Below are 22,922 nucleotides of genomic sequence, written 5' to 3'. Positions count from 1 at the left end.
GACACAATCAAACTGTGCCTGCCCTCCAAGGACAGTTTGCACAGCAGCATATTAAGCATTTAGAGCTCATCGAAAAGGGCACTATTAATTTTGTGATAAAAGTCAGCAACTGTAAAGTGATTACGAGAGTTTAAACTGTAATGCGTTACACTACTTTGTCACAGGAAAAAGTAATGACATCTACGGTACTGTTACCCCAAACGCCATAATATGCAAAACCCACTAACTCCCTACTGCTGCCTGAGGCCACTGAGGCCAGTTCTGCAAACAGCCGAAAAGTTGGGTGCTGTGTGTGTCTGTGTGTGTTTCATCTACTCATTCACCTCAGTCTTCTCTCTGGCTTCTGTTGAATTGAGGGGGTTTGTATATGTCACATGAACTGAGTTAAAGTTACAGTGCATTTGTGTGCGTGTGGGTGTCAGGAGGAAGAGGCTCTGCGTGCGCAGGTGAAAGATCTGGAAGAGAAGCTGGAAACTCTACGGATGAAGCGGGCGGAGGACAAGGCCAAGCTGAAGGAGCTGGAGAAACACAAGATCCAGTTGGAGCAGCTGCATGAGTGGAAGAGCAAGATGCAGGAACAGCAGAACGAGCTGCAGAAACAACTCAAAGAGGCCAAGAAGGTCTACATTCATACACATAGATGCATTAAAGCGATTGTTCATCCAAAAATCAAATCTACACAATTTTTCCCTTAAATACAGTCAATCAGCCAAGACATGATTAGCTGATCAAATACAAAGAGGTAAAGGAGCCATTTTGAAGCTTTTGTTCTTTTGTCCATTTGTTTAGATAACACTATGTCACACAATGTCAGAAACCACATAAGTAAGACTCTTTGAGGTTACTTAACAACTTGTTGTAGTTTGAGGCAAGTGTGTGAGGATTTAGGTTTGCAGAATGCTATGAGCTTTTGTTACTTGTTATCTACATTAGCTTCCCAGCTCCAGTGCTAAGCCAAAAAAGCAACTCACTTATCATCTAAGCCGCTTATCCTCCTGAGTGCCGTGGGGTGCTGGAACATAGCCCAGCGCTTATTGAGCGGAAGGCAGGATGCATCCTTGTTAGGTCATCAATCCATTACAGGGCAGACACACAGACATACACACTCACACCTAGGAGCAATTTAGTTTCTCTGACTGGCCTGACTGCATGTGTCTGTGGGAGGACACCCATGCAGACACGGGGAGAACATGCAAACTCCCCACTGAAAGGTCCTTGGTCACCCAGCCGGGGAATCAAACCCAGGCCCTTCTTGCTGTGAGCTGACAGTGTAACCCACTGCGTGCCCGTGCCTCCAAACAAAACAAACTTCAGACACCAAACATGTCTTGGCTGATTGTCTACTTTTGGAACAAAGGAGAAAAGTTACTAAATTTGATTTCTGGCCAAACACTGACCTTAATTGTGAAACTGACCTCTAAGGCAGGCAAAGAGGTGGAAAGAGGTAGAAAAAGTACAGAGGAACTCTACTTAAGTGAACATATAGGTACTGCATCAAACTTTTACTAAATTACTAGTGGAAGTATGGATCTAAAAGATTAATAAGGTAAAAAATAATATGTTTTGACAAATAAATTAATGTGTGTAGCGTGTAATGTGGTAGTGTATATTGAGCAGTATTAGTCCTTGTACTGCTTAGTACAGTTGTGAGAAGTTTCAGATGTGCAGATATACAGAGATAAGATATACAGATGTGAATTTAGCTGAACTGATGAGAAAAAGCGAAAAATAAAAAAAAGAAAATAATTTCTGACCCTTGAGATTTGTTACTTTGTCGTTACTTTGAAGGTCGAAGTGAAAAAAGGAGTAAAACATAGGTTTTCTCACAGATGTGTAATCGATAAAAGAACAAGAATTAAATTTTTAAATTCAAAATTTCAATGCAAAAGTACAAGAATGTGATCATTTTATGATCAAATTTATGCATACGATTGTTTTATGAATGAGGCCCCTTGGGTCACAATGCCTATTATACAAATGTGTAATTGATAAAAGTACGAGAATTCAATTTTTGTAATACCCAAGTAAAGTACAGATCTTTCAAAATAATACTTAAAGGGCCTGTATCCTATATGTTCATTGTATTTTAACCCCACCCCCCGAGATTCTTTTATGCCATTTGTGTGGTTTTATGCACCAAGAACAGTCATGTTTACGCACTACATCAAACTCTTCTATTTAAAAAATGTGAAGGAAATTCAGATATCTGTGACATGGGCCCTTTAAGTACAGAAACAAAGTATTTGAATTACTCAGATATTTTCCACCCCTGTCAACAGGCCTCTAATCATATAGTGATTTTTACTAACGCCTTTATTGTAGGAGGCAAAAGAAGCTCTGGAGGCGAAGGAGCGTTACATGGAGGAGATGGCCGATACAGCAGATGCCATTGAGATGGCCACCTTAGACAAGGAGATGGCAGAGGAGAGGGCGGAGTCTCTGCAGCAGGAGGCCGACGCCCTCAAAGAGAAAGTGGAGGAGCTGACCATGGACCTGGAGATCCTTAAACATGAGATAGAGGAGAAAGGTACACTCGCTCAGTCATACACACACACACACACACACAGTGCATTACCAGTTATTTTGCTCATGAACTCTGATACACACAGACCACCTGTGGACACTGGCTCATTCTCAGTTTTGCTGATCTGCAGGCTCTGATGGAGCAGCTTCTAGTTACCATGTGAAACAGTTAGAGGAGCAAAATGCCCGTCTGAAGGAGGCCTTAGTCCGGTGAGTATGTGAGACTGAAGAAGGCCTGAACCTTTAACTTTCTACACACTGATGTTCATTTGTTTGTTTGTTTGTGTGTCAGGATGCGTGATTTGTCAGCCTCTGAAAAGCAAGAGCATTTAAAGCTGCAGAAGCAGATGGAGAAGAAGAACTTTGAGCTGGATACGCTGAGGACACAGAAAGAGAAAATGCAAGAGGAGATGAAGTTTGCAGAGAAGACCATAGATGAGCTCAAAGAGCAGGTGCACAATCCTAAAAGGGAATTACACTGATTTTCACAGAAACTGACCAACACTGATTTCTTTACAGTGGTGATGATAGGAACCAGGGGCCTCGTTTATAAAACGTGCTTGCTTTTCTTTTTAAAATTTGTTCTTTAGCTCTTAAAATCCCAGGCTTATTACATACTAAGGCTTATTATTCAGTAACTACAGGGACGTCAATGCAAACTGGCTGAGCTAGGAGGGCCCTGGCCATTTAAAGGGTTAACCTAAGGCCATTTGCATCTGATTGATTTATAAAAACAATATGTTCACGAATTGTTCACAGTGCCTACTGTGCAAATATAGCCATTTTATTTCTTATCCAGAACAATACTCAAAACTGTTATAAAACAATGTTTCAAGCATTAGGCAAAGTATTCAGACCCATGTAATGCAATAACTTTGCATGAGGCAGCTTTTAGAGGCACTAAACGATGTGGACATTTGGTTCCTATCACCACCACTGAGAACAATTCTGACTGTATTTTTCTGTAGAACTATAATGAAGAATTTCACATCAAACCACTCTGAATGACTTTGTTCACAACTTATTCCCACTTTAAAATGTACTCAGTATCTACTTCGAAACTTGTTTGTTGACTATGTAGTTAATAGAGTGAGGGACCTTAGGTTAAGAGTTTAAGCAATATAGGGTTCTCAGTGTAGAGTGCTCTGAGAAGGCCTTGATGAGATGTTTTTATCATCTGTTTTGTGTGTATGTGTGTGTCAGGTGGATGCTGCACTCGGAGCAGAAGAGATGGTGGAGATGCTGACAGAACGGAATCTTGACCTGGAGGAGAAAGTGCGGGAGCTCAGAGAGACGGTCACTGACCTGGTGAGTGGACGCACCCCTGTCAGCCTGGGTGTGTGAGTGTATGTAAAAGATTGTGGAGTGTGTACAGCTGTGGATGTACTCAAATGCATTTGTGTGTGTGTTTATGTTGTAGGAGGCCATTAATGAGATGAATGACGAGCTTCAGGAGAACGCCCGAGAAACAGAACTGGAGCTGAGGGAGCAGCTGGACCTGAGTGCGGCCAGCGTAAGAGAGGCGGAGAAACGCGTGGAGGCCGCACAAGAGACCGTGGCCGACTACCAGCACACCATCCAAAAATACAGAGAGCTAACTGCACACCTGCAGGTACTGCTGCAAAACCCTCACACTACAGCAACACCACACTCACTCAAAGGTGTAAATTACAGGAAAAGAGCAAATAAAACAAGCACAAAAACAGTAGAAAAAGGCTAAAGTAATTGAGCGTTTTACTCATAAACAGGGCTGCCCAGAGTGTGGCCTGTGGGCCAAATCTGGCTCATGAGAATACATGATATGGCCCGTAAGAGTGTTACTAACCTCACCACATTGCCCAGTGAGAGAACAAACCTATTTGGTAACAATTTATTTGAATAGCCAACTTTAGATTGTTTGTAGATACTTAACGTACTTTCAAGTTACTTTCAACTAAATATCCACTAAATTGCCCACAGTTTTATTTAACTCTGAACTCTGAACCTGCTCTAATCCTAATTTCTGGTGTTTAATCTGCTCTTCTTCGTTAATAATGCAGCTTCTCAGACCTTCTTTTATTGTGTTTATTTGATATGCATAAAAATGTGATTAACAAAGCTGACAATTCTTAGATTTTGATTTAGTTTGTCTCATACACTTTTTTGAAGAAAAAAAAAACATGGATAGGAATAAAAGTCACACATCTGATGTGTTTTCTAATTGCTTTCATTAGCCAGAACAGTAATGAGCTCTTACTGAACCAAACTGTGGTTACTTTGTGCACTCACTTGGAAAAAGATCACAGTGCATCCAACAAAAAAGGAAGCCTTGTGCATCTTTTATACAGTGATAGAAAACATGGTACACAGAAAGCTGTGATTCTACTCTATACAATTTACTCTGACCAATGTGTACATGCCCCACGCTCGGGTGGAGACAGAAACTGTTATACTCACTCTTATAACTTCATTACTTACATTTTAGTTTCATAGAAGTTAGAGAATACTATATTATAAGAGTAATTCATTAATAAGCCGATGGTTGAGTTGGATTGTTTTGTTAAAGGAAGGTACCTGACCAATCTAATTAGGCAAACAATACTAGATTTACTTTTCTTATGTTTTACCACAAGAATATCCAGTAAGCCAACATTTAATGCCTTAAGACCCAATTTGAAATATAATCTACTAGACACTCTAACATGTGTGTAGCTGATAAACCTGGTACAACTTTAAAACATAATAGAAGTTTCTAGAGGAAGCAGGCAAGCAGGTGTGGAGCATATGTAATGTTCAGGGAGGACATTACACATTAGACACATTTTACTGAAGCTGTAACCAGTCAGTAGTCTTTTAAGTGATTCAGTAAATAAGGCACTGGATTGAAGCATGAATCAACCTATTGAACTGAATTGAATCATAAATAAATAATACGCTCTAAAGAATGTCTGAGACAGACCACAAGGCTTAAGAATGGGCAAATGTGTGGATGACCTTTTGTTGGTTTTAAAAGACGTTTTGTGTGTGTGTGTGTGTGTGTGTGTGTGCACGCAGGAGGTGAACAGAGAGCTGATGAGCCAGCAGGAGGCCACGGCTGAGCCGCAGCAGCAGCCTACTGAGATCTTCGACTTTAAGATCAAATTTGCTGAAACCAAAGCATATGCAAAGGTTAGGCACAAACACAAATCAACTGTATTGGAAATCATACATATCAAATGATGTTATATTAAACAGAGATGGACAAAAAGCATTACATCTGTTTTAGAGTTCTGTGCAAAAGACTTAGGCAACAAAGCAAATAGTTTAAAAACATTTATCTGGACAATAACTGTATTTATTGTTTGTAATGTCATCATCTATCATCAGAATAAATACAAACAAACATTGATATAGGGAAAAGTAACAATAATTTCTTTTTTTTAATGTTGGTATCTTGTGAGCTAGACAGAAAAATACAGATTTGGTTCCAGGCGTCTCCTTGATGCCCCCAGCCAGTGCATGGATTTGTTACATTCATTAGCAGCACTTCTGATTTTATTAAGTGACGTACTGATTGTGCCGAACCAGGTATTGGATGATATCTATAATTAATACCAGGCTTCCACAGGTTTGGAGAGGTTAGGAAATAGTTAAATGAAAACACTGGCAGACATAAAATCACTATTTATTGTATTAATGTTATTTGCCTTTATTCTAATATTTGTGTTTTTCTGAGTAAATAAATCAACTGCCCAGATAAGTATTATGAATATCATTTTATAAGGTGTCTAAAACTTTTGCACAGTACTGTTTTCCTGCTTGAGTAAAAGTACAGAAGGACATACTAGTGATTATACATAAGTATCAGAAGTAAATGTATTCGAGTTATTACAGTGCTTGCATGATATTGCTTGATAGAGTTATATAGACAGAGTACTAGTACTTCTACTCAAATAATGTTTTAGCAAACGTCCTATACTCAAGTATGGGAGTATTGTACTTTGTAAACCTCTTTACAGGAGAAGGAGACACGTTCTTAACTTTACTGTACATAATGTAATGAGATTATATTCCAAGTAATTCATTTATTTGTTTATTTATTTAGTGGTCAGTTCATCCTGAAATGTTCACATAATAAATGTTGTAAAAAAACAACAGAAAACAAGGCTTTGAAATGACAGTGATGATATCTGCGGTTTAATTTGACAGTTTTAGTTGTACTAAGTGGAGATGAGGTTTATGGTAACAATGCCGGAATTCTGTGATTGTAATCACAGGCTATTGAGATGGAGCTGCGTAAGATGGAGGTGGCTCAGGCAAGCAGGCAGGTGTCTCTACTCACCTCCTTCATGCCAGACTCCTTCCTGCGACACGGGGGAGACCACGACTGCATCCTTGTCCTACTGCTCATTCCCAGACTCATCTGCAAGGTACAGTGTGTATGTATGTGTGTGTGTGTGTGTGTGTGTGTGTGTGTGTGTGCATGCATACTGAGTTTCTGGACGTCTGTTTACGAATCTTTGACTTATAATTTCAGACTCAGAGAAAGTACATGTGCACTCCCAGGAAAAAAAAAACAGGCCAAGCCCAAAATGGCAAAACATAAAGCTTTTTATGGTCTTAGTAACATCATCATTAAACAAATAACAGTAACTTAGTATGGGATAGCTCTTCCCTTTGATTTCCCAAAATGTGGAAGTCTTGTTGGTAAATGTACAGACAGCCTTTTACAGAAAGAAGAGTGAATGTTGTTCCGCTCAGCATTGATGGTGTCAAACTGTTTAAAAATATTTCCAAGCTAGTTTGTGCTTAATATGAGGTCAGGTATTGTCTATAGGGTGTAAATCTGGACTCTGACCAGCCAAAACTATCAGTAAAAACCATTATATTTTGGGCTTTGGCCATTTTCTTACCACAGAAGTGGTAAACTACATTGATTTTGGAATGTTAGAATCAATTACAATCAATATGAATATTTCTATTATCATGGTAATAGTACAAGAAGATTCAGTGTGCACTTCACTACAAGCTAAATAAAAAAGGAAGTAAAATAAAATAAAATAGCATAAGATAAAATATAGATAAACAGCATAATAACAGAAGAAGAAATATGCAAGGTGCAGTACAGCCTTAGGTGCATGTGGACATTTTTGGAGAGGTTAGTTCAGGATGGAGGACCATGGCTGGAATATTGCTGTACAAAAGTGACCATGTTCATGGCTGGAATGTTGCCATATACAGCGACCATATAGCAATAGGCAGTAGCAGATGGTGTCAGCTATAATAACATTCAATAAAATTTATGCTACACTGAAAGTAATTGCTTATAAGCACATACGTCGTACACTGTCATATGTGTAGCACCCATTGTTGCTGTGTTTATCCTAATAATAATAATAACAAAAATAACTATAATAATCTTCACTTGTGCAGCACCTTTCATAAATTAAAATACAGCTCAAAGTGCTCAACAGAGGAAGCCAAATAAAAGCCAGCATAAAAGATGAATAAGAAAGCAGAGAAGATAAAAAAAAACATTGAAAAAGAAAAAGTAAAATGAAATAAAAATTCTAAAAAGAAATAATTCTGTTATAGCAAAAGTATAGAAGATAATAATGAAATGGGAAAACAAAGAGTTGTAGCACATAAAAACATCTAAAATTAAAAATAATTAATCAAATAATTGCTCATAAACAAGTAGATTGATATAATAAATGAAACCGAAGAGAAAAGCTAAAGTAAAATGAACCGTAAGTCTTGTGGGAGGAAGTTCCATAGTTGTGGAGCGTAAACGTTAAACGCAGCCTCTGCAGTTCTTTTGCATAATTTTTAGGAACAGAAAGTAACCCTGTGTTGGATGATCTTAGACATGGCCCTTTACAAATTCGGACAATCTGACATATAAGAAGGTGCTGGTCCAGTAAAGGCTTTAAAACAAGTAAAATGACTTTTAAGTTGTATTCTGCAGTGAACAGGAAGCCAGTACTGGAGTAATATGTTCCTCCCTATTTGCTGCTGCAAATTCTGTGCAAGCTGTGGTTTGTGTAGGGAAGAAGGAAAACCACAACAAAAGACGTTTCACAGCACAAAATGCCGTACAATTCATTACAGTGAAATTCAGGTACAATTTAAAACCCATTGAAATGTTGTGGGGCAGCACTGGGAAAAGTGTGGAGATGAAAATCCGGCCACTGTGGATGGTTCCTTTAGGAAAGTATGATAAAGCAGTGTGAGGTTGTCTTCAAGACCAGAGGAGCTATGAGATGCTGATAAACACTATAAAGTGAACACCATAAACTGTTAGTATGTTTTTCATATTTGCTTTTTTGGTGTATCAGTGATCATCACAAATTGAGTGATTCTTTTTCGCACTGTAGTGTTTACAGGGGAAAACCACAGCAAAGAACAGATGCTATTTGTTGTGTTTTTCCTTCTTTAAATAAACAGACAGGATAAACAGTTTTAAACATTGTGTACATCATGTACGTGTGAGCAGTTCATTTGACTGCATACAATAAGACTACCATTATAAAAGGTTATAATATGAGCTTATAAAGGTTTTATTAATGATTTATAAATGATTTTATTAATGAGGTTAATATTAATAAGCAGTTATAACACATAAAAGGGCAAAAGTGACCCGTTGCTTTTCAGAGAGTGACCCGACATTCATTAAACTAGTAAAAACCTCAGATCATGCTGGTTAGTTATCTTAGTTTGTCTTCTCCGTCAGTCAGCAGTAAACCTGTCAGCTTCATCACATTCATATTCTTCAGATACAACAGCTCACTACTGCCCTTTTTATTTATGTGTTATAACTGCTTATTAATGATCTATAATGATAGGCTTATTGTAAAGTGGTACCAAAAAAGCTTGATATATTGTTTTAATGCCGGTTTTCTATTACTTTTCCACACTATACATTTGGTAACAATTTCAAACATAATTCTGAATCATAACAAAATAATCAAATCAAATTTAATTCTAATAAATTAAAAAGATTCATGATGCATAGAATAATTTACTAAAGAATTACACAATAATGAATCAAAGTGAGTGCTATTCCTGTGATACTGGCACTGGTGTACTTATGTACCCGAGCCAATATCTCTGTGTAACATGACCTTAAGTGTATTTGTACAATTATACTACACTCTCAGAATAAAAGGTACAAAACTGTCACGGACAGGTACCCTCTTGTCACTAGGGTGCTAACCTCAAAGATACTTCTTCAGTACATCTAGTTAGGGAACATAATTGTACCAAATTCCATTGCAGTTATATTGCTTAAGCTGTATTGCCTCCACACACTCTGTCTTGTTTGTCTCCAGGATTATTACTTTATTGTTCTGTTTCAACATATTGAATTATGAAAAAAGCATAAATACTTATTTTTCTCCTGGGAAGTAGCTTATTTAGGGTGAACACTTGGACCTTAAAATCACTGTGATACATTTTGTGGTACATATTTGTTCATCAAGGCTCCAATAATTTACATCGTTTGAACCTTGATAAACAAAAATGTACTAGGACAGTACCTTTTTTTCTGACAGTGTATAATTTAATCATTGATTTATTTATTATTAGCTTTTGAGTTTATTTATATTCTTGAAAAAAATAGTTCTATTAAATGATTTACACCTGGGTTCTTCAGTTCTAGTCTTAGAGGGCTGTACTGCACAGACTCAACTCATCTGTTAATTGCCAAGTGTAGTATTAGTGTCTGAGTAGGGAAATGACCAAACTGACCAAACCTCCAGGCCTGGAATGAAGAACTAGGGCCTACATGCAGGTATTGCAATATTATCCAGAATGAAATTGAAAGTAATTTTAAGGTTTGATGAACTCTTGAGTCGTTTCTGTAGGCCTGCTGTTGATGCTGTGACATCACATTAGTTAATTTCTTGCAATTTCATTTTTTTTGCAAGTGCTGGCAGCTGTTGCTAGGTTACAGGTGAGTGAGGTGGAGGGATACTTAAAGAGACCTAAAGAGGAGTCAGATATTGAGAGATAATGGCTCTTTCTGAACGTCTCTCAGACAGTCACACTGTGAGAAGCAGACAGGCTGTGGTGTCATTGTAATGGAACTGAATCATGTGAGGCTAGACAGATGATGTCTACGTGGTTGTGTGGTTGTGTGCTGCAGGCCGAGCTGATCAGTAAGCAGGCGCAGGAGAAGTTTGATCTGACCGAGAGCTGCTCCCAGAGGCCGGGGATGAGAGGGGCTGTGGGGGAACAGCTCAGCTTCGCCGCCGGACTCATTTACTCTCTCAGCCTACTGCAGGCCACACTGCACAAATACGAACAGTACGTCTACACACATTCACTCTCTTTCTCTCTCTCTCTTTCTGTCTTCCTCTCTCTCCCTCCCTCTCTTTCTGCCTCAGTCTCTCTCTTTCTTACTCAAACAGTTAATACCAAAAGTATGTATGTGAATAATAGCTAATTGAATAGGATGGGATTCATTTCCTGCACAATCAGAAACATGTATTAAAAACTGTTATTGTTTACCTCTTTTTTAATTGCTCCTATAACTTAAAGGGCCTGTATTTTATGTTTTTTATGTTATTATGTAGGTATTTTTTTCTCTCAGGCCCGTGTAACTCATATGTGTGGGTTTATGTACCAAAAAACTCATTTGTTAATTTTCTAAATGAAAATAAGTTACACCTCCTTTACAGAGAACAAGCTTCTACACATTTAAAGGCACAGTTACTGTTTATTTATTGAATTTAACAAATCGTGGGAAAAATACACATAAAATGTGACCTGTGCAAAAGGTATGGCCCATTTTATAATTATTTTTTTTATTTTTTTCCAATATGTTCAACTCAGTAAATAAGAAAAATCAATAACATGTTATTTGCCCAGAGGTGTTTTGATTTTTACCCAATTATCTCCCCAATTTTGTCGTTTCCAATTCCACCCGCTAGTTAGGACTCCCCCAATCACACGATGCTATCAACGCTAGGAGGGTGCCAGAGGTGTTTAAACTTTTGCATACGACTGTATATACAAATATATTGGTTTTCATAACATTGCATAGATATGAACTCAAAACAAGCTGTTTTCGTAACATGGTTTTGAGTAAGGACTGGGCAGTGAATGGTATGTTCTGAAGCTTTAACAATGTTTGCAGAATACGTCATGCAGATACTGAATAAGCCTCAGGATGCAATAAGCCTGGGATTAACATGTTTGTCCAATTAAGAACAACACACATGGTGTTACTTTGAACACAACCATCTTATTTAACACAGGCAGTGTGTTTAGATGTCTAAAATAATCATGCATTCTAATTACACATACAGTGTCAGACACTCTGTGGTCTTGACAGAGGTGTAAAGTGAAGGTATGGGTGCTCAGTCAAAATCTTGCACAATTAAAAGTAAAAATATGGAGCCAAAAATATACTTGAGTCAAAAAGTATCTATAATCAAACATACTCAAGTACATAAAAGTAGAAAGTTCATGCTTTAACACATATAATTTAACTTTAATGCTGGGAAAGAGAAAATCACAGTCTACATAATCCAGTCTAGCTAGGTTTAAGCCCTGTTCAGACTCTTGAGTATGTGTTAATTGGAAATACATATAAACACTAGGACAAAGTTGACATGCATGCATAATGTGACATTGTCTTAACTGCTGCACTGCGTGACATTATCAGTTGGTTTCCATCCTGCAGAAACATGTTATACTGCTATCTTCCTCAGCAGTGCAGGCCTCGAGTGTGGTGCTAATAGACAGTACTGTTTCTTGCACAAACATAAACTGGTGCAGTTGTGGGCAGTTTCATTTTACACACATGAATTTGGACGAACTAGATGTTTTACAAAGGTGAAAAATACTTGAGTATGTACTGAAGTATTATACTTAAGTATTATTTGGGAAGATCTGTACATTTCTTGAGTATTACTGAAATTGAATTGCTCAATTACTAAATAACACTTGCAAGAGAAAAACATACTTTTTACTCCTTATGTTTTCATTTAGACCTTAAATGTAAAAATCTCAAGAGATTTTCTCTTTTTCTCTTGCAAGTCATATGAGTTCCTGTGCTTTTGAATTTATTGTTTTTATGAAAACATCCAACCATATTCATATTCATATCTTTGTAAAATGAAACTGCCCAACAATTTTGCTAATGTATCTTTGTGCGAGGACTTTTACCATCACATCACACATCACCAAACAAGGAAAACCTTCGATTTATGTGTTAAAACATTTGCTTTTTACTTATATATGCTCAAGTGTGTTTAAGTGTAGATACTTTCTGACTTTCATTTATATTTTGCTCCATACTTCCACTTTTAACTGAGTAAAAACTGGACAGAGGTCATTCACTCTGTAAGTGTAGCTTCTCTTTACTTTTTCCATCCATAATGTAGAGTACATTTGCCAAACTGAACTGATTAGCAAGAGAAAAAATTTGAAAAAAGAAAAATCTGGCCTGTGAGATTTGTAACGATTACTTTGAAGGTCTTAATAAAAATGTAAGGACATTTTTTTCTCTTGGGAATGTAATTGAGTGAATGTACAAGTATTCAGTATCAGTAACGCTCGAGTAAAGTACAACATTTTTGACACAATAAGGAAAACACTTAAATTGTGTTGTTAGTGAACACATCATTTTTGTCAGTGTGCTCATATGTACTCTGTGTGTGTGTGTGTGTGTGTGTGTGTGTGTGTGTTGAGGGCTCTGAATCAGTGTGATGTTGAGGTGTATAAGCGTGTAGGCTCTCTCTACTCAGAGATGTCCGTGCACGAGCGCTCTCTCGACTTCCTGATCGATCTGCTGCACAAAGACCAGCTGGATGAAACAGTGAATGTAGAGCCACTCACTAAGGCCATTAAATACTATCAGGTAGCGCTCTCTCTCTCTCTCTCTCTCTCTCTCTCTCTCTCTCTCTCTCTCTCTCTCTCTCTCTCTCTCTTCCATGTGAAAACATTTGTCACATTAATATTTGAAGGGTTTTGTTCCAAAACACTCACACCACTTCCTAGAATTTTCTTTTTTTCATGGGTTATGTTGTTGGGAGTCGTTATTGTTATTACTTTTTCATAAAAATTTTAATAAGTTATCATTTTTCCTTTAATAAATTGTTGTTATTTCTTTATTGTTGTTATTCTTTTCAAAAACTCATAATATCTAGAATTGTTACAAATGGATATACAGCATTTTGCAATTAAACTCTTCAACTCTTCACTTTTTGGTATTCTATATACAATAAGAGCCATACAGTACAATTATGTGCAATAACAATACGAAGTACCTTTAAAATATTACACCCTTTTTTTGAGAATATTTTGAGAATTTGGGGAACAATAAATTATTAAATTATATATAAAGCACAGTGATTACCTATTTACAATAACTTTTGTTGTAATTAAATAAGTCATCTGCCTTGATATCACCACTTTCTATTTATTCATTTTATTATAACTATTCTTGATTATACACAACTTTCTTTTTCCTTTTGGAAGCATCTACAGCTCCGTTCAGCATTCTGGACACTTCTTTCACATTTCTTAAATTTGTTTTTTTTACAGCTTAATAGCTACTTATTTGGAACTTGTGAAGTTGTAAAAGAGGAGCGTATTATGTATATATATATATATATATATATATATATATATATATATACATATATATATACACACACATATAGTATACATTCATATGCAGCTGGATTGATCTTATTTTTTTGCAAACATTGATTCCAAACTTTTAAACACTTTTCTGTAATACTCTGCTCTGTTCCTTCAGCACCTCTACAGTATTCATCTAGCTGAACAGACTGAGGACTGCACCATGCAGCTGGCTGACCATATTAAAGTAAGATACATACATTCATATTCACACATACACTAAACATACGGTTACACCTGACTAACAGATCTAACCTGTGAATTGCTGCAGTTTACACAGAGTGCCCTGGACTGCATGGCGATCGAGGTGGGTCGTCTGCGCGCCTTCCTGCAGGCGGGGCAGGATGAGACACAGCTGTCACAGCTGCTGAAGGATCTGGACACTTCCTGTAGTGACATCCGCCAGTTCTGCAAGAAGATCCGCCGCCGCATGCCGGGCACTGATGCCCCGGGCATCCCAGCTGCTCTCAACTTCGGCCCTCAGGTCCACACACACCCACACACACATATCAACATAACACACATACACTCTGACTCACACCACTTACATGTGACTGACGATGGTTCTGCAAAGAATAGAGTCTTTATACTTAGCACTCAAAGGAATAGTTGTGTAAAAAATCACATTTACCTAATATTCCACTTACCTTAGATGCTGCCACGCAAGACCGGTTTGGAAAAAAGTTTGCTTATTTAGTTTTGCATTGCAGCTATGATCCACCACCTAAATAGTACCTGCTCTGTGAGGGTCCATGGGGGTCCTGAACACTGAAGAACAGGGTAAAAGGGGGCTAACAAAGTGTGCAAAGGAACAGATGGACTACAGTCTGTAATTGTAGAACTACAAAGTGCTCCTATGTAGTAAGTGGAGCTGATAAAATGGACAATGAGCAGTTATGCCTGATCGGTGTAATTCATCATACACTTGCCTCAAACAGTGTTGAATTGTAAAGTACTTTCAAATAGATTTGCTCACATGGTTTCTGACACTGTATAACATACTGTTAGACAAGAAACCTACTTCACACAAGCATTTTAAGCTGTACAAACACGTTTCACACCTCACTGCCTTCTGAAATGTGCTATGATGCAATTCACAAGGCCAGATACATATTTACGGAAGGATGCCAGTGCAGACGCTTCGACCTATACAAACATGGTTTTGCGCATTGTTAGGCCTAAAATGTGTCATGACACAGATCATAACGTAATGCAAGTGCAAGCTGTATTCTGAGTGTTACAGCCAGGGGTGCTATAGCAACTGCCAGGCTGGGTTAAACTGTCTCGTGCCACCAGCGTGTTTACTTCCAGTCAAACATCACAGCAGACAAGCAGTTGGACAAGTCTAATGCAAAAATTGCTCACTCACATAAACGTGTTTATAATACATCATCGCCTTCAGAGCAAGTAAAGCAGCCCTCACTCCTCTGCTAGTCCCATGTTTAGTTGTTGCGGCTGTTGACAGTAGATCTTGTTTACAGATACTCTGAATTGTTCACTGTCGCCCCCATAAGTTTTCACTGCCACAGAAAAATAAAAAAGCAAGCTGATTTTGTACAGAAGGACTGTGCATGAGCAAAGCATTGGCTGGGCATTGACTTTTGCATTTGCACTCTCGCATTGAGTATGTATTTGGTTGAGTTATGGTATTCAGTGAAAAAATGGATAAGCATATGTTGAATCTGGAACTGTATCTGTCCATTTTTATAGATAACATTGTGCCATACAGCGTTATAAACCAAATAATTAAGTCTACTTGAGATGACTTAACAACTTGACACAGCTTGAGCCAAATATGTTCTGATTCCACAACGGTGGTTATCAGCTTCCATTACCATTGTTTGCCATATAAGCTTTGCGATTCAAGCACAAAACTAAACACGTTTGCTGGAGGTGTAGTACAGTCAGTAATTCTGCCCTTCATGTGGCACACAGGGGTTTCATTCCATGCCTGGGAAAGCATACCAATCCATACTAATAGTCCTTGGGCAAGACTGCTAATGGTACATTCGCCTACATCAGGGATGCCCAATCCTGGTCCCGGAGATCTACCACCCTGCAGAGTTCAGCTCCACCCTTTATGTAACACACCTGATCCAGGTAATCAAGGCCTTCAGGGGCATCTGACTATAAGAGTGAGGTGTGTTGGATCTGAAATCTCCAGGGTGGTAAATATCCAGGGCCAGGATTGAGGACCCCTGGCCTACATGATCAACTGTAAGTTGCACTGGATATGAGCAAATGCTGTAAATTTTATCTTCAGTTGAACTTTAAGACTGATGTACATGGACTGGCATGGCTATTTATCTCCCTCTTATCCATAATGCAGCTCATTCATGGTAACTGTTTTCAATCAGCCTTAATGTGCAACATAAGGTAATCATTATTTACATTATGAAACATAAACATAAGAATATAAGTTAATGTTAGATGCTCATGGGTTGAGTTGCATGTCTTGAGAGCATAAATTTTTTTGAGGGGCCATTCTTTTTTTGCGCCAGGGCCCATAAGATCGTAGTTACACCACTGTGTAAATGCCTGTGTTTACGTGTGCAGGTGAGTGAGACGCTGGCAGAGAGCAGGAGGCAGCTGGCATGGGTGAACGCTGTACTGCAGGAAGTAGCTGCAGCAGGCGCTCAGCTCATTGCTCCACTTGGAGAACATGAAGGTCTACCCACCCTTAAGCTGGAGGACATGGCCTTCAAAGCAGCTGAACAGGTCAGTGAATGAGTCTGTACGAGTGTGTATGTGTGTGTGTGTGTGTGTGTGTGTGTGTGCAGTATGAGTGAGAGAAGGAAGTGTGTTTGTGTGCACCTGTGTTATATTTAGTTTATCTCTTGCTCAGATCTACGGCTCACAGGGTATAAACCCCTATGAGTGTCTTCGCCAGTCCTGCAGTGTTGTCATAGCAACCATGAACAAGATGGCCACTGCTATGCAGGAGGGGGAGTATGACTCTGAAAAGCCACAGAGCGGGGTGAGTTCAGTTCAGTTCACATCACATCTACTTTATTTATGTAGAGCTTTTCACAATATGATACTGCGAGTCGGCCCCAACGCCATCATGAACAAAGGCAACAGTGGCAAATAAATGTTCTGAAGAAAACATTAGAGCACTGGGTTGTGGACTTAAGAGAATGAAAGACATTTTAGTTTATGAGGAGATGGAAAAGGTGGTAAAGGTGGTTTTGACAAAGCCAGGAACAGAAGAGAGCAACACTAGTAAGATAACATCCTCAGTGATAAAAGTAGACATACGGTACTGTGCAGAAGTCAGTCCTTCATTTATTTCATTTTCCGTCAAAGCAGCCATTGAATACAAGTTTTTAGGAAAAAAAGCAGATGTGTATTTAACCTAAAATTACAATAAAGCTTAAAAACTAAATAGAATTCCTTTTATTTTCAGTATTTAGTGTGTCCACACTTTGCCTTTATTACGACTTCCATTCTGCAGGGATATTTTTCCACACCTCCAAAGTTCAGTCTTAGAAGTTGGTTGCATTTTCTGGTTCTCACAATCATTTGTTGATGATGATGGGAATAATGTGTAGGTGTCTGCACAGCCCATTGATTTGTGTGTGGGCTTTCTAGGTAGCTCCAGTGGACGTGCGGGCAGCTGCCCTGAGGGCAGAGATCACAGATGCTGAAGGACTCGGCCTCAAACTGGAGGACAGAGAAACTGTCATCAAAGAGCTCAAGAAATCCCTCAAAATAAAGGTGCGTTTATTTAGATATATATTATACATCTAGCCATGGGCAAAATGTATAAAATGCCCCTGGTTGGTTCTTAATATAAAACACCCCGAATTTATATAAAAAAAACTGAAACCAGATTGTAAATAAGAATTTGTTCATAATGATTTGTCTGGTTAAATTAAAAGTGAGTGTCAGCCAAACTGATTCCAATCCGGTATATATTAGAAATAAAAAACTGCCAAGCTTTAAACATGGCTACCTCACCCTTTTTATTCAGTTAAACTCTTTCACTCACAGAAATAAAGAAACATCAACACAAATGTGCAAGTTAAGAATAAAGACACTCTAATTATATAATACTTAGTTTGCTAATTGTTATGCTTAGGTAAACATTATGCTATAATTTGCTGCTGTTACTGCATGACGTTCTCTACATGTTCTGTTGCGCTACAAGCAGTTCAGGCCAGATTTGTTACAGAATCAGATATGATTAATTCTTTTTTACCACCATAATCTGTTTCAGCGTTTTTTTTGCTAGATTTTTCAGATAGACATCAATACTGGGTATGACATCAAGCCAGCTCTCACAAAAAATACAGCGTTTAGTCTGTTGAAATAAGTTTAATGCTGATGAAACATGTGGAGCAGCAGGTAAGAGCAAAACAAAGAAGGTCAAAGTTCCACCTTCTATGAGCAAGCAGCTTGAAAAGAATAATTATCATGTCTTAATGCAGTCCACACTGTATTAGTGCTTGATACAGTGATTATCCAAAGTAAACGACAGTCACTTTTTCCCCAGCATATTAGACAGAAAAGGGTCAGCTTACTGTCCATTCCCTTGATTAAATGCTTGGGCAAATATTTGACGATGCTGTAAATTGCTCTCCAGCGGAGGGTAGTGATAGGTATGACACTTGTGTCTGCTCTAATGCAGAATGACTGTGCATCAAGCTGTGTATTTATGATGGGCCACGTTTCTGACTCATGTATTTGAAGTACATTTTAAATGTAATAGATAAGTCACTTTTCAGTGTTGCAAAAGCATGAAAAAGAAAAAGAATGAAGAGAACTAATATAAGTACTAGACAAATGGGTGGCAACAATAAAAACTGAAAGATCATCTCAACACATCTTCATGAGCACACAGCCTCACATGGAAAGACTCAGGCAGAAAGGTAAAAAAAGACCAAAAAAGATCAACCAAGAGAATCAAATATATACACTAATGCACATAAAGAGGGGCTACTGACAGACAGAGAGAAAGAGTGAAGTGGGAGGAGAACACCCACAGGTTTTGGCCAACAAACAGTGACTAAGCAGTTAAAGCTGTATACAAATTATATGTAAATTAGACAGACTGTACTTATACTTGTGGGTTCTTCATTACAGAGCAAAAAACTATTCTGACGGTGACTTGGATCGGTTCATAGACAAAAAAAGACAAATGGTCATTGGTTATGTTTAATCAACACTGGGTCACCCTGACGCAAACAGAAAATGACACAGACCTACCACAAACCTCATAGACACAAACGCCAAATAGATACAAGACTGCACGTTCAATAATATAAGGGCAAATATGATGAAGATACTCTATAATTGTATAGAATATATTGACCGACACATTGGCCAGGATGAATGATTACATAAAAGTACATATTTATGTGAAAATCAGTGTGATATAATGTTCACTCCCTTCAAAACAAATGCCTAAATGTCTTTGAGTGCAGGGTGAGGAGCTAAGTGAGGCCAATGTGCGGCTGAGTCTGCTGGAGAAGAAGCTGGACAGCGCGTCGAAGGATGCCGACGAACGAGTGGAGAAAATCCAGACTGTTCTAAACGAGACTCAGGCACTCCTGAAGAAGAAAGAGAAGTAAGAGGGTGAAATTGCACCATAGTGAAGATTATTGTATTGTACAAGGCCTAAACAGTGTGTAGTGCAGGGGTGCACAACTCCAGTCCTGGAAGGCTGGTTTCCCCACTTAAGCACACTCACTAAACCTTGCTATTAACAGATAAGTGTCATCAGTTGTGTTGTAATAGGTAAATGACCAAACTGTATTGGACAACGGCCCTCCAGGACTGGAGTTGTGCACCCCTGGTATAGTGGGTCTTCAGTTAATTGAGGCCTTTTCATTGATTTCTAACCACTGTTAAATACATGGTAGAATATTCAATGTTAGTAAACCTACTGTTTGTCACAAATTTATCGCTAACGTGTGTGTGTGGTAGGGAATTTGAGGAGACTATGGATGCTCTACAAGCTGACATAGACCAACTCGAGGCAGAGAAGACAGAGCTGAGGCAGCGCATAAACAGCCAGTCAAAGATGACCATCGAGGGGCTGAGAGGAAGTCCTGCCTCTGGCATTGCATCCATTGTGGCTGGTGGCATCGCAACTGGTGAGAGAGAACGAGGATGTGTGTAATCACCAATGTGTGCTGATATGTGTGAGAAAGACTCTTATCAGATTCTCTGATGACACCCTAAAGGATGTGTGGTTACGATGACTTAGCTTTCCTAGCCACCTTCCCTCTCACTTTCTGTCATTCACTTTCACTTTACCTAAGCCTAATATATCTCTCCCCATTTCTCTTTATTACCCCTACAGAGGAGCAGAAAGGTACATTTTTGACGTCCATCTGTTTGGTGACATCTGTATTCCTCTCCTGAGCTCTCTCTGACGCTCTGTGTCTGCATGGCTTTTATGTGTAAAATAGACTTATACTTATCTGAACGGACTCATATAGGAGTCTCTCTTGTTTTGTGCTGCCTGAAATTTCTGATCTGACTCTGTTGGCTTTTTTAGTGAAGGATGACTCTTTAAAAATAGTCTGCTCAAACTGCTAGTTGCATGGCATGTCTCTCTCTCTCTCTCTCTCTCTCTCTCTCTCTCTCTCTCGCTCTCTCTCTCTCTCTCTCTCTCTCTCTCTCTCTTCTCTCTCTTTCCATATTGTCACTTTATCTCTGAAATGGTGAAATAGTAACTTTAAAGGTGAAGGAAAATGTTCTGTAACATCTGTTAATGTAAAAAAATGAGTATATATGCACTACCATTCAAAAGTTTGGAATCAGTTTATATATTAATAATTTGTATTATTTAATATACAGTAGTAACTTACACAATGTAGATGTAAATCTTGTAAACTGGACACCAAAATGTATTTTCAGATGTTTAAAGGATTTAGGGTTATTATATACTGTATAATAATATATCGCATGCTGTAATCATTTACAGTATTTTTATTTAAGTTTTGTACCTCAATATTGAATCATCACTGTTCAAATATTAGTGGTTCTGAATATTAATCTTGTTATCACTTGGTTACAGCTTTCTCTGTCATTCTCGATACATGCAAAATTTCTTCATTTTTATTTGCAGCTTTCTAGCTTCCTACTAATTCCTTTAAAGCTATGAAAATGCACATTGATTTATTTTATACATTTATTTGAATTCAGTTTTATTGTATTTTATTTATTATATTTGGTTTTATTTGGTTGAAACATTAATTCCAAACTTTTGAAAAGAACTGTATATGTACAGTACTGTGCAAAGTTTTAGGCACCAGAGAAAGAGAGGTTTGAAGAGCTGTTTATCTGGTCAGTTAGTGTTTACATTAAACACTAATGCTTTCGTTTGATTAGTAAGTATTGACAATAAAACAATAATATTAGAATAAATACAAATAATATTAATACAGTATGTAGTGTTTTTTAAAACTTTTCCTCATAGTAGCCTAGCTCTAAGTGTAGTTAGCATCCAGTATCTTTATTTAACAGATGTATGCAAAGGTTGGGGGGTTCAGGTGATATCTGGAACCAAACTTTGTTCTTAAAATGAGCTCAACTACATTTTTTAAATCAAGAAATCTTACTTTTTAATCCATTTATATTTGCATGTATTCTAATATTCTGATATTTGGTTTTATGAGCAAAAACACACTTCATGCCAAGATAAATGGCCTTAAATGATGTGCTTTGCTGCCTTAGACTTATGCACTGTACTTTTGTATTGTATTTACAGTTGTTAGCAAAAGTTTGAACACCTGCAGTCAAAGTATATGTTTTGTTGATTTTCTAAGTGAAACTTAGTTAACACATCCTCTACAGGTAACACACTTAAATATGCCGTTTTTTTAAGCACACAATTTCTATTTATTTTCTCACTTTAACATACTGGAAAAACTGTACATCAGATTGTGCAGAAGTGTGTCTCTGTAGAGGATGTGTTTACTTGTTGTCACTTAGAAAATCAACAAAAACATGTAATTTGACCAGGTGCACCCAAATTTTGCTTATGACTGTATATTTTTCCTCAGACAGTGTCGATATGGATGTGTGATGATTTGGACTGTTTGTGTGTTTGCAGGTGCTGTAGGAGTGTGTGCTGCTGGAGGCATGCAGGTGATAGATTCTCCATTGTTGACGCAGCAGATTGAAGCTCAGCGACTCAGCATAAAGCGGCTGAAGAATGAAAACAACATCCTGAAGGTCACCTTCTCTTACACGCACTCTCTCTTTCATGCACTCATACACAGGAATCCTCCTCTCAGTCGTAGGAATTCGATAATGTCTGCAATTCCACATCTATGATCCTTGGAGGCCAGTATAGACATTCCTGGCACAATCTTAACATCAGCAGCTGTTTTAAACTTCTTAATTATTGACCTGACAGTGGAAATGGACATTTTCAATTGTTTAGCTGTTTTCTTGTAGTTGTTTCCTGATTTGTGAAGCTAAACAACCTTTTGTCGCACATCACTGCTGTATTCTCTGGTCTTTCTCATAACAATGAGGAAATTAGGCTTGTGTTTCATCTCATATATATTACCATGTGTCATGGCTGTCCATTTAAGTGTTCCTAATTGCTCAGATGAACTTTAAAACATAAAATATGAAGGAAATATACTTCAGTTAGATTTCACTGTTAATAATTTTTAGGAGTGCCAACAATTGTGACACACATAGATTTAAGAAAAATATTTTTTTCATGACAAGATTTTTTCTGACAATTGTATCTTAAATAAAGATCAAAAAGAGAAGTAAATAAGAATCAGCTCATTTTGCTCATGATTACCAGGGGTGCCAATATT

At 37.9% G+C, this 22,922-nt stretch overlaps 1 protein-coding gene across 8 annotated transcripts in view; it reads left to right on the top strand.

Moving 5' to 3' along the window:
- dctn1b (dynactin 1b) overlaps nt 1-22,922 on the top strand; it is a 57,470-nt gene that overhangs the window by 29,779 nt on the left and 4,769 nt on the right. For 6 of the 8 annotated variants that reach the window (XM_036573862.1, XM_036573856.1, XM_036573863.1 and 3 more), the window contains 19 exons: nt 423-620; nt 2,323-2,527; nt 2,655-2,733; nt 2,816-2,975; nt 3,727-3,831; nt 3,944-4,135; nt 5,557-5,670; nt 6,759-6,911; nt 10,628-10,788; nt 13,180-13,348; nt 14,252-14,320; nt 14,405-14,617; nt 16,690-16,851; nt 16,979-17,110; nt 17,725-17,850; nt 19,560-19,702; nt 20,062-20,231; nt 20,441-20,452; nt 22,199-22,320. In XM_036573862.1, coding sequence (XP_036429755.1) covers nt 423-620; nt 2,323-2,527; nt 2,655-2,733; nt 2,816-2,975; nt 3,727-3,831; nt 3,944-4,135; nt 5,557-5,670; nt 6,759-6,911; nt 10,628-10,788; nt 13,180-13,348; nt 14,252-14,320; nt 14,405-14,617; nt 16,690-16,851; nt 16,979-17,110; nt 17,725-17,850; nt 19,560-19,702; nt 20,062-20,231; nt 20,441-20,452; nt 22,199-22,320 — 2,685 coding nt within the window. The remainder of the gene's footprint in view (nt 1-422; nt 621-2,322; nt 2,528-2,654; nt 2,734-2,815; nt 2,976-3,726; nt 3,832-3,943; nt 4,136-5,556; nt 5,671-6,758; nt 6,912-10,627; nt 10,789-13,179; nt 13,349-14,251; nt 14,321-14,404; nt 14,618-16,689; nt 16,852-16,978; nt 17,111-17,724; nt 17,851-19,559; nt 19,703-20,061; nt 20,232-20,440; nt 20,453-22,198; nt 22,321-22,922) is intronic. The other 2 variants (XM_036573859.1, XM_036573857.1) reach the window with 1 other exon arrangement.

The sequence above is a fragment of the Colossoma macropomum genome, unplaced genomic scaffold (assembly GCF_904425465.1).
Source record: "Colossoma macropomum unplaced genomic scaffold, Colossoma_macropomum, whole genome shotgun sequence".
Taxonomy (NCBI): Eukaryota; Metazoa; Chordata; class Actinopteri; order Characiformes; family Serrasalmidae; genus Colossoma; species Colossoma macropomum.
Note: the sequence above shows the minus strand (reverse complement) of the source record. Positions and strands in the feature narration are given on the sequence as shown.